Source organism: Haematobia irritans, chromosome 5 (assembly GCF_050003625.1).
Source record: "Haematobia irritans isolate KBUSLIRL chromosome 5, ASM5000362v1, whole genome shotgun sequence".
NCBI lineage: Eukaryota > Metazoa > Arthropoda > Insecta > Diptera > Muscidae > Haematobia > Haematobia irritans.
The window spans coordinates 37714156-37731255 of NC_134401.1; the positions used below are offsets into that span (position 1 = coordinate 37714156).

The 17100-nt window shown below is 34.8% G+C and overlaps 2 protein-coding genes across 2 annotated transcripts in view; one reads left to right on the plus strand and one right to left on the minus strand.

The window, feature by feature from the left end:
- The window catches only part of Fkbp12 (peptidyl-prolyl cis-trans isomerase Fkbp12), a 63951-nt gene that overhangs the window by 38610 nt on the left and 8241 nt on the right, over positions 1–17100 (plus strand). The gene's annotated exons all lie outside the window — the stretch shown is intronic.
- On the minus strand, positions 5651–16059 carry LOC142239633 (uncharacterized). Its single transcript, XM_075311426.1, has 4 exons — positions 15853–16059; positions 15658–15799; positions 15545–15578; positions 5651–5722 (listed from the first exon to the last, which is right to left on the minus strand). Exons 1-4 carry the CDS (start codon positions 15983–15985, stop codon positions 5651–5653), a joined length of 381 nt encoding a protein of 126 aa, XP_075167541.1. The 5' UTR covers positions 15986–16059.

Here is a 17100-nt window from a genome sequence, read left to right on the forward strand (position 1 = left end):
ACATTTTATTTAGTTGATTTTCCCATTATCTGTGTTCTATAATTTAATTTTCTTTGATTATTCATAAGACTGACACAAAATATAGAAATTAAAAAAAAATACAAAAAAAAACTATTCAACAATGCACTATCAATGCACCTATAAATGTACAAAATTTCCTCAAAAACAAAAGAAATATAAAAATTGCATATATCACAATAATTACAATAATTTATATTCTAAGTTAATCTATAAAGAAAATAAGATAAAAAATAATTTTACGAAAAAATTCGTTTTGAAGCAAAATTCACTTTATTTGTCCGGGTTTTAAAATTGGATTGAACTCATAACTACAAACTAGCCTTCAAACATTATGCGTTGAAAGATATTTGAAATCAAACTTATTTCAAATATTTCCATAAAGGCATTTGTTTTGGCCTAGAAACCTACGATAAAATTGTGTTAATTTTTGTTCTCTTAACAAGGAATTTATTTATGCGCTGGGGGCATTGCAATAGGATTTCGTATTTAGTTTTTTTTCTTTAATTATTTTAATTTGTCATATTTAGTTTTATTTAGTTGAATATTTTATTTTATTTATGTAGCCTATATTTCATTTTTTGTTGTATATAGATTTATGACTTATTTCTCTTAATTTTTGTTGTATATAGCTTTATTTTTTTACTAATTTGTTAATTTGTATTTTACATTTATTTTTTTGAAAAATCATAAGAAAAAAACAAATCAAAATTATTTCCTCTAATTGTTAGTTAAGTTTCTTTTAATCGAATTATTACTTTTTAGCTCAATTTTGACTGAAACAAACAGTAAACTTGTAAAAAGTAAAATTATTTTGTTTTGCAAAACAAAGAAAAGCAAAAAAATATAAGAAAAAAAAAACAAACAATAAAAACATTCACAAAATTATATTTGAAAAAAAATATGAGTATTATTTTTCCCAAAAATTTTCGTAGTTTGACTAGCACGTTTCACATGTGTTTACATCCTAACGAAATTTTGTATATCAAAGACCGATAAACCGAATTTCAGATGTCACTGGAAGACCTATCATCCAAGAAATCAGCCATGGATATATGAATCTATACGAATATATAATATTCACTGGTGAAAGTTGAGGCAAGTATTTTCCTAAAGTCATATTAATATTTTGTTTTTAAGTGAACAGGGTGGAATGGCCATTATTAAAAAATATTTTCTTTAATAGAGAATCTGGAATTTAACGTTTTGTTTTAGTAATTGTTTTTTTTTTTTTTTAATAAAAAAAGTTCTCCAAAATTTTCTGGTGATTATTTAGTCTTAAATAAATTAAAAAAAAAAAATAAAGTAAAACAAACGTATTCATGATAAACACTGGATGAAAAAGACCGTATTAATAAAATGAGTGAATCTATCTATTTCTTTGTTTAGCCTATCTATCTTTATTTTACTTCATGGAAAATAATTGATTTTTATTACATTTTTCCAAAAGTGATATAAACTAACTTTAATGATATACTTTAATGATATAAACTAAAAAAATAAGAAAACAAGTTTATACAAATGAATTACACAGTTTTACTAAAATCGAAAATCTCACAAAATAGATCTTAGTTCTTTTTGTTTAGTGAGTGAGTGAGTGAAATTGTGCTCAATCTTTTTCAATGTGAGTACACCCAGAAAAAAGTGCCTTCGAAACTAAAGGAAAAAATTTTCATCAATATAGTTTATCCATTTTATTTCCATTAAGGTAAATTTTTGTGAAAAATAATAAAATTTACTCGTTTCAGTAAAAAAATCCTAAGCTGTAAGCAGTTAGGAATAGTTCATTAACTAGAATAAGGCATGGAATTTTACTCATACTATTTTCTTCGCTGGGTATAAGAATTTACTACTGAAAAAGAAAATTTTATTCACCGATAACAAAGCATTCGTAAAAATAAACAAAAACCGAACTAAAACCAAGTTTCCTCAAAATTAGTAAAATTTCTTATAAAATGATAATTGCGACTTCCTTTATAATAGAAAGTTTTTCATACATACGAACAACACTTGGCATAGAAAAATATTTTAGTTCATTCGTACTAAGAAGTATACAATCCTTTCAAAACTTAAGGAAACACACTTGTTAGAATATAGGAAATTTTCCTAAATTTCTATTGTCTACCTGTAATCGATACCTGTCATCGTAATCGATGTGTTTGCGCGTGGGTGTAATCGATATATTTGCGCGTCGGTTGTTTTTTTAGTTGGAATCGCGTTGTTTTGGTATACGGAGAGATTGTTAAAAAATAATATGGTAAAATAATATAATAAATAACAAATAAAATATATAAAATATTTGTTATTTTAAATTAGTGAGAAAAATTTTCGTTTTTTTAAATAAATCTATCAATGTTCGTGATAGTGTATAAAGAAAGAAAACACCAGCAGAATAACAACCCTTTCATTTGTCTTCATTTTGGAATCTTCAATTATCAGGTAATATTCAGTGACGCTAACCTTTTGCAACAAAAATGTTTTATGATTTTTTATATTTGTAGGTATTGAAATTGTAAAAGGAGGACAAAATCGTTAGGCAGCAACTTACTAAAAGTGAAAAGTACAAGAAGAAGAAAAAGTGCGTTTTACAGTTGATAATATCACACGGAAATTGGAAATAGTGGATTAATAAACTAATATTTCAAAGAGATTCGATGCTGTTGATTCTTAATAAATATATTCAATATATTAATAAAACATGTCTTTTATTGAAGATAAAATTGCTTATAGAAATAAATAAAATTGTATTTAAAAACGAAGGTAAGCAGTTCTAATTATGAAGTAAAAGTTTTACCACAAATGTGTAAGATTTGTCGAAATGAATGAAAAATTTTCAATAAAATCATTCCATATATGAATTCAAATTAGTTAAATTTTTTCATTCTGTAGTATAGTGGTATATAAATATAGGAAAATGTTAACTAATATATGGAATGCATTATTCCTAATTTCTACGAAAATCACATCGTTCAAACAAATAAAAATGTCTTTGGCGCTATACGAAGTTCAACTTTCTTCACAATGAGTTCATTTTAACTTAAAGAAGGGGTCACTTTTTTCTGGGTGTAGATTTTATTTAAATTGTGTCTGGCTTGGACTTCATACAGCTTGAAAACAAGGAGTTTTTTTTAAGCAACAGAAAAATATATTATTTGTAATAAATTTTATTCAAGAAAAAGTATTAATTTATTTACATGAAAGCTACTGACAGTGGCTATGGATGTCTCCATAATCTTATTCTACAAATATTCCTCTTGTCTAAATAGCTCAAAAGATAATGGATCGCGTTGCCAACCTGCCCGCTGATTATAATTTTTTATCCAACCAATATATATGCAATTTATACCGACAAAATTCCACTAAAACCGATTTAAGTTTTTATACCCTTTACCACTACTGTGGTATAGGGTATAATAAGTTTGTGCATTTGTATGTAACGCCAAGAAGGAAAACGTTTAGTATACCGATCGTCTTAGAATTAAATTCTGAGTCGATTTAGAGATGTCCGTCTGTCTGTCTGTCTGTCCGTCTGTCTGTCTGTCTGTCTGTTCATGTATTTTTGTGCGCAAAGTACAGGTCGCAGTTTAAGTCCGATCGTCCTCAAATTTGGCATAAGGTCGTTTTTTGGAACAAAGACAATCGCTATTGATTTTGGAAAAAATCGGTTCAGATTTAGATATAGCTGCTATATATATTTATCCCCGATCTGGTCATAATTGGCGTGTTTATCAACCGATGTTCTTCAAAATCAGTACATCCGAATATTTTATGAGTCTCGAAAAACTTGCAAAATATCAGATAAATCGGTTTAGATTTAGATATAGCTTCCATATATATCTTTCGTCCGATTTACACTCACATGACCACATAGGCCAATTTTTTGCTCCGATTTAATTGAAATTTTGCACAGGGAGTAGAATTAGCATTGTAGCTATGCGTGCCAAATTTAGTTGAAATCGGTTCAGATTTAGATATAGCTCCCATATATAGCTTTCGCCCGATTTACACTCATATGACCACATAGGCCAATTTTTTGCTCCGATTTAGTTGAAATTTTGCACAGGGAGTAGAATTAGCATTGTAGCTATGCGTGCCAAATTTAGTTGAAAACGGTTCAGATTTAGATATGACTCCCATATATAGCTTTCGCCCGATTTACACTCATATGACCACATAGCCAATTTTTTTGGTCCGATTTAATTGAAATTTTGCACAGGGAGTAGAATTAGCATTGTAGCTATGCGTGCCAAATTTGGTTGAAATCGGTTCAGATTTAGATATGGCTCCCATATATAGCTTTCGCCCGATTTACACTCATATGACCACATAGCCAATTTTTTGCTCCGATTTCATTGACATTTTGCACAGGAAGTAGAATTAGCATTGTAGCTATACGTGCCAATTTTGGTTGAAATCGGTTCAAATTTAGATATAGCTCCCATATATATATGTTTTTCTGATTTCGACAAAAATGGTCAAAATACCAACATTTTCCTTGTAAAATCGCCACTGCTTAGTCGAAAAGTTGTAAAAATGACTCTAATTTTCCTAAACTTCTAATACATATATATCGAGCGATAAATCATAAATTAACTTTTGCGAAGTTTCCTTAAAATTGCTTCAGATTTAAATGTTTCCCATATTTTTTTGTACTAACATTGTGTTCCACCCTAGTGCAATAGCCAACTTAAATTTTGAGTCTATAGATTTTGTAAAAGTCTATCAAATTCTGTCCAAATCCAGTGATATTTAAATGTATGTATTTATTTGGGACAAACCTTTATATATAGCACCCAACACATTTGACGGATATGATATGGTATCGAAAATTTAGATCTACAAAGTGGTGCAGGGTATAATATAGTCGGCCCCGCCCGACTTTAGACTTTCCTTACTTGTTTTATTTATCATTTGCAATTATTTTGTATCATATTGCAATTAGTAAAATATTTTAGTTAAGACTTTCTAAAATAAATTTACATTTTCTTTGATGGTGGGTTCACGCTTATGCGCTTTACAGACTATCAGTTATTCCGGACGACAGTGCTCGTGTCGAACATATCCCATATATTGTGCACATTATAAGTTAAGTCCGAAGGCATAATCGATACTGTTGCATGTTTATGGGATCGATAACACAATTACCGATTATTTAGTCATTGCCGACAAGTCGTATCGATCCGACACATTGTAAGATTCTTTACAAACACCTACATTCCGTCCGGAATAACTGATAATCTGTAAAGCGCATTATTGTTCTTGTCTATATATCCCATAAGAGACAGGAACGCGTTGCCAACGTAACCGCTCTGACATTGGCATTGCTGGTTTGTATACGTGTAATTTATATAGCATACTTTAGGGATTCTAAAAATTTTAAAGTAGGTATTAAACTCGAGTTTGGACGCTAAAATCGAAAATAAATCTGTAAAAAGTAGAATAAGATTATACATTTTGGTATATGTTATTAAAACCTGGTGGGGAATCCAAAGCAGCAATTGAAAAAGTTTATTTCTTTTAAAACGAAATAGGCGCTGGCGTTACCTATCTTTACGTTTACTACCTAATACAAAACCGTTCCGAAAATCATATTACTATACACAAAGATGTTCATTATAAAGATGAGGCAAATTCATTTTTCCAGTAGGGATAATTTTTGCCTTATAACTGTCACTTTTTGTTGTAACGCGAAGTTCATTTTATTCTAGAAGAGATGGTTGAGTGAAACGAAGTTATAGAGTCGCTTTTTTCGCTATGCTATTTTCGAAAAAACTTGGCACATTAAAAATATTCGAAAAGAGACCGTTGAGGAAAAAAGCAACTTAGAGTTGCATTCTAAGCTATAGTCGAAGAAATGTTGCACAAAATATGAAAGACACAATTTTTTAAACCGTAATTAATTTGTGCCCCAAATATGTTAAAATTGAACACTCATAGTCGCCTAAATTTTGGTGGTGTCTTCTTACGAGAGGTTAATTTTAATGTGTGACAAATAATTAATAAAAAAAATATTATAAAATTCCTTACTTATGGCTTTTTAGGAAATGGCCGTTTGAATCGAATATCACAACCAAACACAACACTTAAGAAGTACACATATCGAAGACACACTCCATTACAAATTGAGTTAAAATAAGCGCCAGAACCCATGCTACAAAATGCAATAATATTATTACAATCAATCTGTGTTAATACCAAAGATTATCTGAAATAACAAGATGTCTATATGCTTCCTCTTTTTCCAATAGGCTCATGAGTTTAGGTCCATACATGTATGAGAGAGTTGGAAAAAAATGGGTATGATGTTACGAATCTAAAAAAGAAAAGAAAATGAAGAATTTTCAATTTGCCCTGCCAGCATTTCAAAGTTCCATTTCATCCTCATCGCTACCACAGACTCGTAAATGTCACCACAACCATCGCGAACTGTGATGGGGGAAGCATATCAAAAAGTACAAAATGTACATGAAAGTATTTTTCCATCACTACTGTTAGAATAGCCATTTTATTTTTTGTGAAACGCCAAGCGCAACCAGCTTGTTATATTTTATTTAAATAAAAACGAAAATAAAGTTCTGAAAACATAGATATTACGCTTAAAATTGTGAAAGGTATATGGTGAACAATTTTCGACTTTCCAAATAGAATAAAGTGATCGTTTTTCAAATATTTTTCCAGGCACGCTGTCTCCATCGAAAATAAACAAACTGGCTGATAGACTCTGCAATATGTAACTTGCTACTTAAAACTCAACATCATTCTTTTATTAATGCAAAAACATATGTTAGATGTGGTGAGATAAACCGAAAAATGTTATATTTATAAGAAATTATAAATGTTTAATCAAATCAATAAACATCTACACAATCGTGTTTTACTTGACCACAATGATTCTTCTACAATTACCTTAAAATGCACTTTTTCTGATAGTTTGCAGGGGTTCTTATTGGCGTCCTTCGAAATTGATCTAAATAGGCACCTAATAATTGCACTGATGAGAAACTTTTTCGTAGTAACTTGGCGTGGTACAACTTCTCAATAGTGACGGCGCTTTTCCGACGAGTTTTTGATGTCGTATATGATTGTTTTCGACGTAGTGGGGATTCTCAGAAGCGCCCCCAAATTCAAAAAATGTTGGCAGGGTTTTACAACTATCTTAAAATTCACTTTTTCTGATTGTTTGAAGGGGCTCTTATTGGCGTCGTTCTAAATTTATTAAAAAAGGCACCTAATAATTGCACTCATGCGATACTTTTTTGTAGTAACTTGGCGTGGTACAACTTCTCAATAGTGACGGCGCTTTTCCGAGGAGTTTTGGATATCGTATACGACTGTTTTCGACGTAGTGGGGATTCTCAGAAGCGCCCCCAAATTCAAAAAATGTTGGCAGGGACTATTCGACGTTGTCTCCAAATCGAAATCAAGTGTGATGATTGTTTAAATTCGCAACGCTCATACCAAGTGACAAATGCAAACCGGTATTATGTTCGATTTACGACTTGAAAATATTTTTATTTTCGCGATTACTTTTGCTAAAAACATTCAAAATTATAAATGGAAACAAATATATTCCTGATAAATCTTGTCCAAATCTAGATGAAAAAGACAATGCGTATCAATGGAGTTCAATTATCTGCTTTAATCGCGCTATTTCAAAAAAGTAACCGCGGAAATTTCAACGCGAAAAGCGAATATAGTACCACCCTTTACATTACATTTACATTTTCTTTTCAATTAACACCTTCTTTGAGATGAAGTCATAGTTTGCTTCTTTGTCGTGCCATTTTAACAGATATAGGCCGGTATGCACCTCTAGCGAAAAATTTCATTCCCATAAGAAATGCATTACTATTTATGCTAACGAAATTTTCGGTAGCGTTCAATTTCGTAAGCTGGTACGCACCTCTAATGAAAATAACAGGGTTGGCAAAAGCATATTTAGGCAGCAAACATTTAATTTATTACAATCATTGTGTGCGTAAAAGTTTTAAATGGTCTGTAAATAATAAACAATTTATTTGAGGAATATTTGGAACATATATTAACAATTTTTAAAAGCGATTAGCTGGTTTAAAATTTGTGTACACAGCCCTGTTTTTTTGTTGTAGACTTAAATAAATTTTTGCTACCGAAAATTTCGCTAGAGAAAACAAGAAATTTGCTTCCAATCCAGCAAATAGCTTATTGCCAGAGGAATAATAAATGGCATTGAAGATATTGAGTACTCATTTAATAGTAACGAGTAACCAAAAAATTAATCAGTAACGAGTACTCGTAATCAAATACTCGTTACTTTCCCAACACTACCGATTAATTTTGCTGCACTGGTCAAATATGACGTCTAATATGATGAATACCAAATACATGGCGACGCAAGCGGTTACTTCGCAGAGAAAAACAAGGTTATCACGTGAACGAACGGCGTCAATTTTTGTTTGACCGCCTTTTGCAGAACCGATTTTTTTTATTTGATAGTATTTGTTTGTTTACTTTCATGTATAGTGTGTATGTGTATCATTTTCTATGTAGTAGTAGTATTGTTACGTTTTTATATTTAGGCGTTTTCAATTACCCGACAATTAAAACACAGTTCTTTTAAATAACGACAATCTACAATTTATTTACTATGACTTCACACTTTACAATTCGTTCACACTGAAGTTATTCGTTGGACGCTTTAATTAAGACTGACTCGTTAGCAGCATGCGAGCGCTTTTATATATGACGGTGTGGCAATACGAGAACATTCTGGTATCACTACAATATTCTGGCAACGCCAGAACCTTCTTAGACAATGCTAGAAGGATCTACGACCATTAAGTAATTCGTCTGGTGGCTGCCAAACACATACACACTCACATAGATATATGCTCGCATTACTACAACAACAATGACAATAGACAATGAGATGAAATGAGAAAGCAAAATAACAAAGCAAAGGGGTTGTTATTCTATGAGAGAGTAAGAACTAACATTTCGGTAAGCAAACAAAAGAACATAAAAGAAATTCAGGAAAATACTAGAAAATGAATAGATGATTCCAACAAGTGATAGCGAAATTTTATCGTTACAATTTTAAATTTTAAATTAACGGAAACTAATTTAAATAAACTTATATCTATAATTATCAAATTCGTAACACTGCCTCCCGCTTAAGCCTGTTCGTCCCGAACAGGCACAGAACCTGTTCCGTAAGGAGCCAATCGTTCCAGATGTACAACTTTCATCTTTGATCTAGGGCTGTCGTCCTTCTGAATCCGGTATACAACATCATTGATCTTCTTGATGATTTTGTATGGGCCTTCCCACTGTGTTTGCAGTTTAGGACACAATCCTTTCTTTCGTTGCGGGTTAAATAGCAGAACCAATTCTTCTTCTTGGAAGCCCTCAGTATTTACAGCACGATCGTATCTCGCCTTCATTCTGTTGCTGACCATTTTTATTTTGTTGCGCACTGATTCGTGAACTTCACCGAAAATGTTTGGGATGTCGTTTCTGTTTTCTTCCATGGCGAGCTCATTAGGTTTAGCGCCGAATATCAGATCTCCAGGCAACTTCAACTCAGTTCCGAATAGAACATTGGCCGGTGTTCGAGAGGTGGAATCATGAATGGCAGATCTATACGACAGCAAAAACTTTGGTATATGCTCGTCCCAGTCCCTCTGGCCGTTGTCCACTACTTTTCGAAGATGTTCCTCCAGAGTGCGATTAAATCTTTCTACCATGCCATCGGATTGTGGATGTAATGGTGTAGTCCTCGTTTTCTTGATACCAAGGGATTCACACATCTCTTTGAATATGGCCGATTCAAAATTTCTTCCCTGGTCTGAGTGAATCTCGGACGGCACACCGTAGCGACATATCCAGTTTTTGTTGACCACATCCACAATCGTTTTTGCCTCTTGGTTTGGAATTGCATACACCTCCGGCCATTTGCTGAAGTAATCCATGACCACAAGGACATAACGGTTTCCAGAATCACTTACTGGGAAAGGGCCTGCCACGTCCATTGCTATTCTTTCAAACGGGGCTCCTGGTCTATACTCTTGCATAGGACCTCGACTTTTCCTTGTTGGACCTTTCGCCTTCATGCACTTCTCGCAATTGGCTACCCATTCAGCAATTGATTTCTGGCATCCAACCCAGTAGAATCGTTGCTTCACTTTCTCGGCTGTTTTGGTTATTCCCAGATGACCTCCACTGGGACCATTATGGAACTCCGCCAAAACGTCTCTTATTTTGGAACGATGATCAAATTTCGGCTGCTCTTGCCATCTTCGCTTTCCCATTTACGTTGTAGGGATCCATTGACTAGAACTAAACTATCCCATTGAGCCCAGTATGATTTCAAAAGTGGACTTTCGGCTGCGATGTCTTTCTTACTGGGCTTCTTGTTCTCTTCCTTTGCCGAAATAATTTTGTCCAAAATGGGATCTTTACGCTGTTCTGTTGGCCAGTCCACTCCAGATTCGATGTGTAACAGCCGAATATCAACAATCTCCTCCTTGTGTTCAGCTTTCGAGCAGTGCTTGCATTCTATACTGCAAGGTCGACGTGACAAAGCGTCAGCGTTACCGTGTTTTCCACCTTTTCTATGCTCGACACTGAAATCATAGCTTTGGAGCCTCTCGATCCAACGTGCCAGTTGAGCTTCCGGATTCTTGAATTGGAGCAACCATCGTAGAGCAGAGTGATCAGTCCTGAGCAAGAAGTGTTGTCCATACAAATATTTATGATAATGTTTTACACTCTCTATGACGGCTAGCAGCTCTCGTCGCGTTACACAGTAGTTCTTTTCGGGCTTGGACAACGTTCGGCTGAAATATCCGATGACCTTCTCCTTGCCGTCTATCTGTTGGGATAGCACACCTCCAATACCATGCGCGCTAGCATCTGTATCCAAAACAAATTCTTCGCCCGGAATAGGGTACGCCAGAACAGGAGCTGAACATAAAAGTTCTTTTAAATGTTGGAATGAATCCTCCTGTTCGTCGCTCCACTGGAACTTCTGACCTTTTTGCGTCAATTTATGGAGACTAGCGGCGATGTTGGCGAAGTTTGGGACGAATCGTCGGTAATATGTACATAACCCAAGGAAACTTCTTAATTCGTGGAGATTTCGGGGTCGTGGCCAATCTCTGACAGCTTGGATTTTGTCTTCATCGGTGGATATGCCCTCTGCAGTCACATGATGACCCAGGTATTTAACTTCCCGCTGAAAAAGGGAGCATTTCTTTGCGTTAAGGCGTAGACCAGCGGCTGACAATTGCTGGATAACGTCTTTCAAGTTCTTAAGGTGCTCGTCAAATGTTTTGCCCATCACTATGATGTCATCCAAGTATATCAAGCACGATTTCCAGTGCAACCCCTTCAGTACCCGCTCCATCAATCTTTCGAAGGTAGCCGGAGCGTTGCAGAGCCCGAACGGCATTACATTGAATTGCCAGAGACCGCCATTAACGCCAAAAGCCGTCTTTTCCTTGTCTTTCTCGGCGATCTCTACTTGCCAATATCCACTCTGCAAATCGAGCGTAGAAAACCATGTTGTTCCGGCTAGTGTGTCCAACGTGTCATCAATGCGTGGAAGCGGATAACTGTCCTTTTTGGTGACATCATTCAGTTTTCTGTAGTCCACGCAGAATCGGGTACTTCCATCTTTCTTTTTGACCAGCACAACTGGGGAACACCAAGGACTTGATGACGGCTCGATCACACCACTCTCCGCCATTTCCTTTATGAGCTTTTGAACTTCGTCTCTTTTTGCCAGGGGAACACTTCGTGGTGCCTGTTTTATGGGCCTTTCTTCTGCGGTTTTAATTTCATGTTTCACTACAGATGTTCTTCCTTGATTTCCCTTTTCAGAAGCAAAAGCAGAGGCGTTTTTCCACAACAATTGCTTGGCTTTATTTCTCTCTGACGGCGATAGATGACGTGTCCAAGCCTCGACATACGCTTCTAGATGTTTTCTCACTGCTCCATGTGTCTTTGATGAGTTGCCTTCCAAATTGACTATTGCCTCGGCTGGTGTACATTTGCCAATGTCAGAAAATTTTACAATTTGCTCGTGATTGTCAGACAAGTTCAAGACACGAACTGGTATTAGTCTCTCTTCGTTCGTTGTTACCAGGGCATTTGCTATCAAGATGTTGTTGCTTTTGTTTTCTGCTGGTTCAACAACCCACAATTGGCCGACTTCACAATCTCCATCCATAGAAACCCATATAATTGCTTCGGCATTCGGTGGTATAGACTCTGACTGGCTCGTTGTCAAACGTCTGACAGGTGTATTCCCGTCGTATCCCACGTTTACCGTTATTTCGGCATCGCACCATGTCATTACACGACGCTTCATATCCAAATTGAGACCAAAAGCAATCATGAAATCCGCTCCAATTATAACTTCGTCTACTATATCGGCCACAATGAAATCATAAGTAACGGATATGTTAGCAATAGTTAATTTTACGGTGACCTTTCCATATACGGTTGCGGGTTCCCCTGTAGCCGTGCGTAGCTTGACTCCAATCAGTGGTGTAACTTTTCCTTTTACTAAATCAGATCTAATGATAGACTTTGATGCACCAGTATCCAACGTCAAAGTACGCTTGTCGCCATTAATAACACCCGCAATAGTTAAATTGTTATTTTTCTGTTGAACTATTGCTATGGAGATGGTGGGGCCATCGTCTGTGGGAGCCAGCTCTTGCCCCGCTGAACTAGCTCGATTTAGTTTAAAGGTGACTCACTTGACTGTGGGGTCACCTTCTTATGGCTATTGTTTAATGGAGATGGTGATGTGGACCTTGACCGTTTGCGTCGTGCTTTGCATTCTCGAGCTAGATGTCCCGGCTTATCACAGTTATAGCATTTGATCCGGGATTTATTTGCCTCTTGCTTCATTTCTTGCATTGCCTGCTTCATGGCCTCTTTCATCGACTCAATAACGGACTTTGATTCATCACACTCTGTCTCTACTTTACGTACCTTGTGAATTTGAGGCCGCGCTAGCAATCTCGCAGTCTCCTGTGCAAGTGCGAATGTTACTGTTTCAGCGAATGTAGCCTTTTGTGACGCATATGTTGCACATTTTATATCTGGGTCTCGAATTCCATTGACGAAGGTTTCAATCTTGATGCGGTCCACAAGAGGATGACTCTCACCTGGGTATGTCAAAAGCACTAGCCGCTCAACTTCTGTTGCGAAATCTTGTAGGGTTTCATTCGATTTCTGGATTCTTCCTCTCAATTCCATTCTGAAGATGTCCTGCTTGTGCTCTCCACCATACTTGCGTTGAAGTGCCGCTATTACTTCATTATAGTTATTTCTAGAAGCAGCGGGAATGCTTTGTATCACATCAGCAGCATTGCCCTTTAATGCCAATAGAAGTTCAATTGCTTTATCATCGTCATTCCACAAATTTCTACAAGCAACCATTTCGAATTGGAATTTGAAGACATCAAATGACGTTGAGCCATCGAAAACAGGAGTTTTGATTTTTGAGCCCTCGATGACGCGCACTGGACCACCTTTAATTTCCAGCTCTGACATTTTTTTCTCGATGTGCAGAAACTTCTCATCATGAACCATAATTTTCTCATCCACGGAAAGAACTTTCTTATCCAATTCCACAATTTGATTTTCTATATGGTCCACACGTTTCTCCATGCCTTCAGAAATTTGTTGTAATTTTTCGTTGACCATTCTAGAATTTTCGTCGAATTTTTCTTCCAATTTTCTAGAATTTTCTTCCATTTTTCTAGAATTTGCTTCCATTTGTAGGGCATTTTCTTTCAGCAATTTTCTAGAATTTTCTTCCATTTTTCTAGAATTTTCTTCCATTTTTCTAGAATTTTCTTCCATAATTTTGCTCAAAGCATTGAGCATTGATGTGTAATCCACAACATTCGAAGCCACAGATGGAGTTTCTACAGTGCTTGTATTGACGAGTATTGATTCATCAATGTCTTCCTTATAATCAAACTCATGCGTCGCAATGTCCATATTACGCCGTTCAAACTCTTCCAGTAGACGCTTTTGAAGCTGGGCCTTATTGCCTGTTGTCGGCAGCTCCAGTTTGCTCAATTCCTTTTTTAAGTTTTCCACTCGAAGCTCATTAAACTTCATTGTAGATTTTTTTTTCGTTATTTCACTTCCGACACCAATTGTTACGTTTTTATATTTAGGCGTTTTTAATTACCCGACAATTAAAACACAGTTCTTTTAAATAACGACAATCTACAATTTATTTACAATGACTTCACACTTTACAATTCGTTCACACTGAAGTTATTCGTTTGACGCTTTAATTAAGACTGATTCGTTAGCAGCATGCGAGCGCTTTTATATATGACGGTGTGGCAATACGAGAACATTCTGGTAGCACTACAATATTCTGGCAACGCCAGAACATTCTTAGACAATGCTAGAAGGATCTACGACCATTAAGTCATTCATCTGGTGGCTGCTAAACACATACACACTCACATAGATATACACTCGCATTACTACAAGAACAAAAACAATGACAATATACAATGAGATGAAATGAGAATGCAAAATAACAAAGCAAAGGGGTTGTTATCAAAGAGAGTGAGAACTTACATGAAAATAAGCAAACAAAAGAACATAAAAGAAATTCAGGAAAGTGCTAGAAAATGAATAGATGAATCCAACAAGTTATAACGAAATTTTATCGTTACAATTTGAAATTTAAATTAACGGAAACTAATTTAAATAAACTTAAATCTATAATTATCAAATTCGTAACAATACTTCGATTGAAGTAGTAGCGGCAGCACTGCCTCCATCTTAAATCCGCAAATATTTTCTCCAAATTACAGACTAGCAGTTTTGTTGTTACAAAAATACAGATATATTGGTTTTGCAGTAATAAAAAAATGGTTAAAATAGTAGTAGCTCATGAGCTATCATTGTACATAAATATGGATAGGCATCGGATTATTGAAGCACACTCACGAGAGATATTGCACATCTTATTTTGAGGTGTTAGCCGTATTTCTTAAATAAAAATTCCATCTTAAATTGTCCATTACCTGCCTTATATACATAAATGGGTATTTCTTGGTATGCTTTTGTTGTTTATCAACCCCTAAACATCATCAGTGTTTTTCTGATCTTCCTTGAACATGTAACGGCATTGCCAGATAAAACAAAAATAGATTACAAATTTCCCGCCTTTTATTATATATGAATCCACAATTGATTGTTTACTACCCCCTTTTATTTACATAACACATAATAGATATTTTGTCAAATACGTTTATTTTTAAAATGTTTGCTTAACAACTAAACATGAGGATTAATTAATAGAAATACTTTTTGTATAATAGGGATAATTTAATTGCATATTAACAAAACGGTTAAAATCGAAAGGTGACATAAATGAAAAAGGGATAAAAACAGACTTTAAAAGAAACAAGCACAAATGTGACAATATAAAATATTAAAATCGTAAATGGATTTTTTTTATGCTTAACATACCCGACTATATAGATTATATACAAACCCAATGCTTCGTGGCGTGACGAGTTACAAAGATTCTTAAAGAATGTCGGTGGCAATGAATTGTCGAAATTACCCAAGTTTATAATTTCCGACGTATATATATATTTTACTTACTCTTCTTTCAATTCGACCTTCGGCTCAGTTTTTTTGTGAATTTTATCCATTAGGGCAAATAACTTCCATGCAGATGATTCTTTAACCTTTTCTTGGTCATACTTTTTTTGTAAAACTTTAAAAATCGATCGGGATTCATGGACTAAATACAAGAAAACAGCATTTAACTCAATTGAAATATTGACATTCTTTTACCCGACAAATTGCTATTCTTTCCCACTTTGGACCAAGCATCATCGATTTCTTTCTTTGTAGCGTCCTGATTATTAGGATGCAAAGCAACTTCGTTCGCAATATCAGCTAGAATTTTGTCTAATTGTATGGGCATTTTTTCACGAAACACAATTTAGTTTATTTCAAATTATATTTAATATGCAAGAGAATGCAAGAGAATGAAACGAAATAACGAAATGAAAAATACTGTTACGAATTTGATAATTATAGATATAAGTTTATTTAAATTAGTTTCCGTTAATTTAAAATTTAAAATTGTAACGACAAAATTTCGCTATCACTTGTTGGAATCATCTATTCATTTTCTAGTATTTTCCTGAATTTCTTTTATGTTCTTTTGTTTGCTTACCGAAATGTTAGTTCTTACTCTCTCATAGAATAACAACCCCTTTGCTTTGTTATTTTGCTTTCTCATTTCATCTCATTGTCTATTGTCATTGTTGTTGTAGTAATGCGAGCATATATCTATGTGAGTGTGTATGTGTTTGGCAGCCACCAGACGAATTACTTAATGGTCGTAGATCCTTCTAGCATTGTCTAAGAAGGTTCTGGCGTTGCCAGAATATTGTAGTGATACCAGAATGTTCTCGTATTGCCACACCGTCATATATAAAAGCGCTCGCATGCTGCTAACGAGTCAGTCTTAATTAAAGCGTCCAACGAATAACTTCAGTGTGAACGAATTGTAAAGTGTGAAGTCATAGTAAATAAATTGTAGATTGTCGTTATTTAAAAGAACTGTGTTTTAATTGTCGGGTAATTGAAAACGCCTAAATATAAAAACGTAACAACTGGTGTCGGAAGTGAAATAACGAACAAAAATCTACAATGAAGTTTAATGAGCTTCGTGTGGAAGACTTAAAAAAGGAATTGAGCAAACTGGAGCTGCCGACAACAGGCAATAAGGCCCAGCTTCAAAAGCGTCTACTGGAAGAGTTTGAACGGCGTAATATGGACATTGCGACGCACGAATTTGATTATAAGGAAGACATTGATGAGTCAATACTCGTCAATACCAGCAGTGTAGAAACTCCGTCAGTGGCTTCGAGTGTTGTGGATTACACATCAATGCTCAATGTTCTGAGCAAAATGATGGAAGAAAATGCTCTAAAAATGCAAGAGAATTCTAGAAAAATGATGGAAGCTAATTCTAGAAAATTGGAAGAAAAATTCGACGAAAATTCAAAAAAGATGGACGAAAATTCTAGA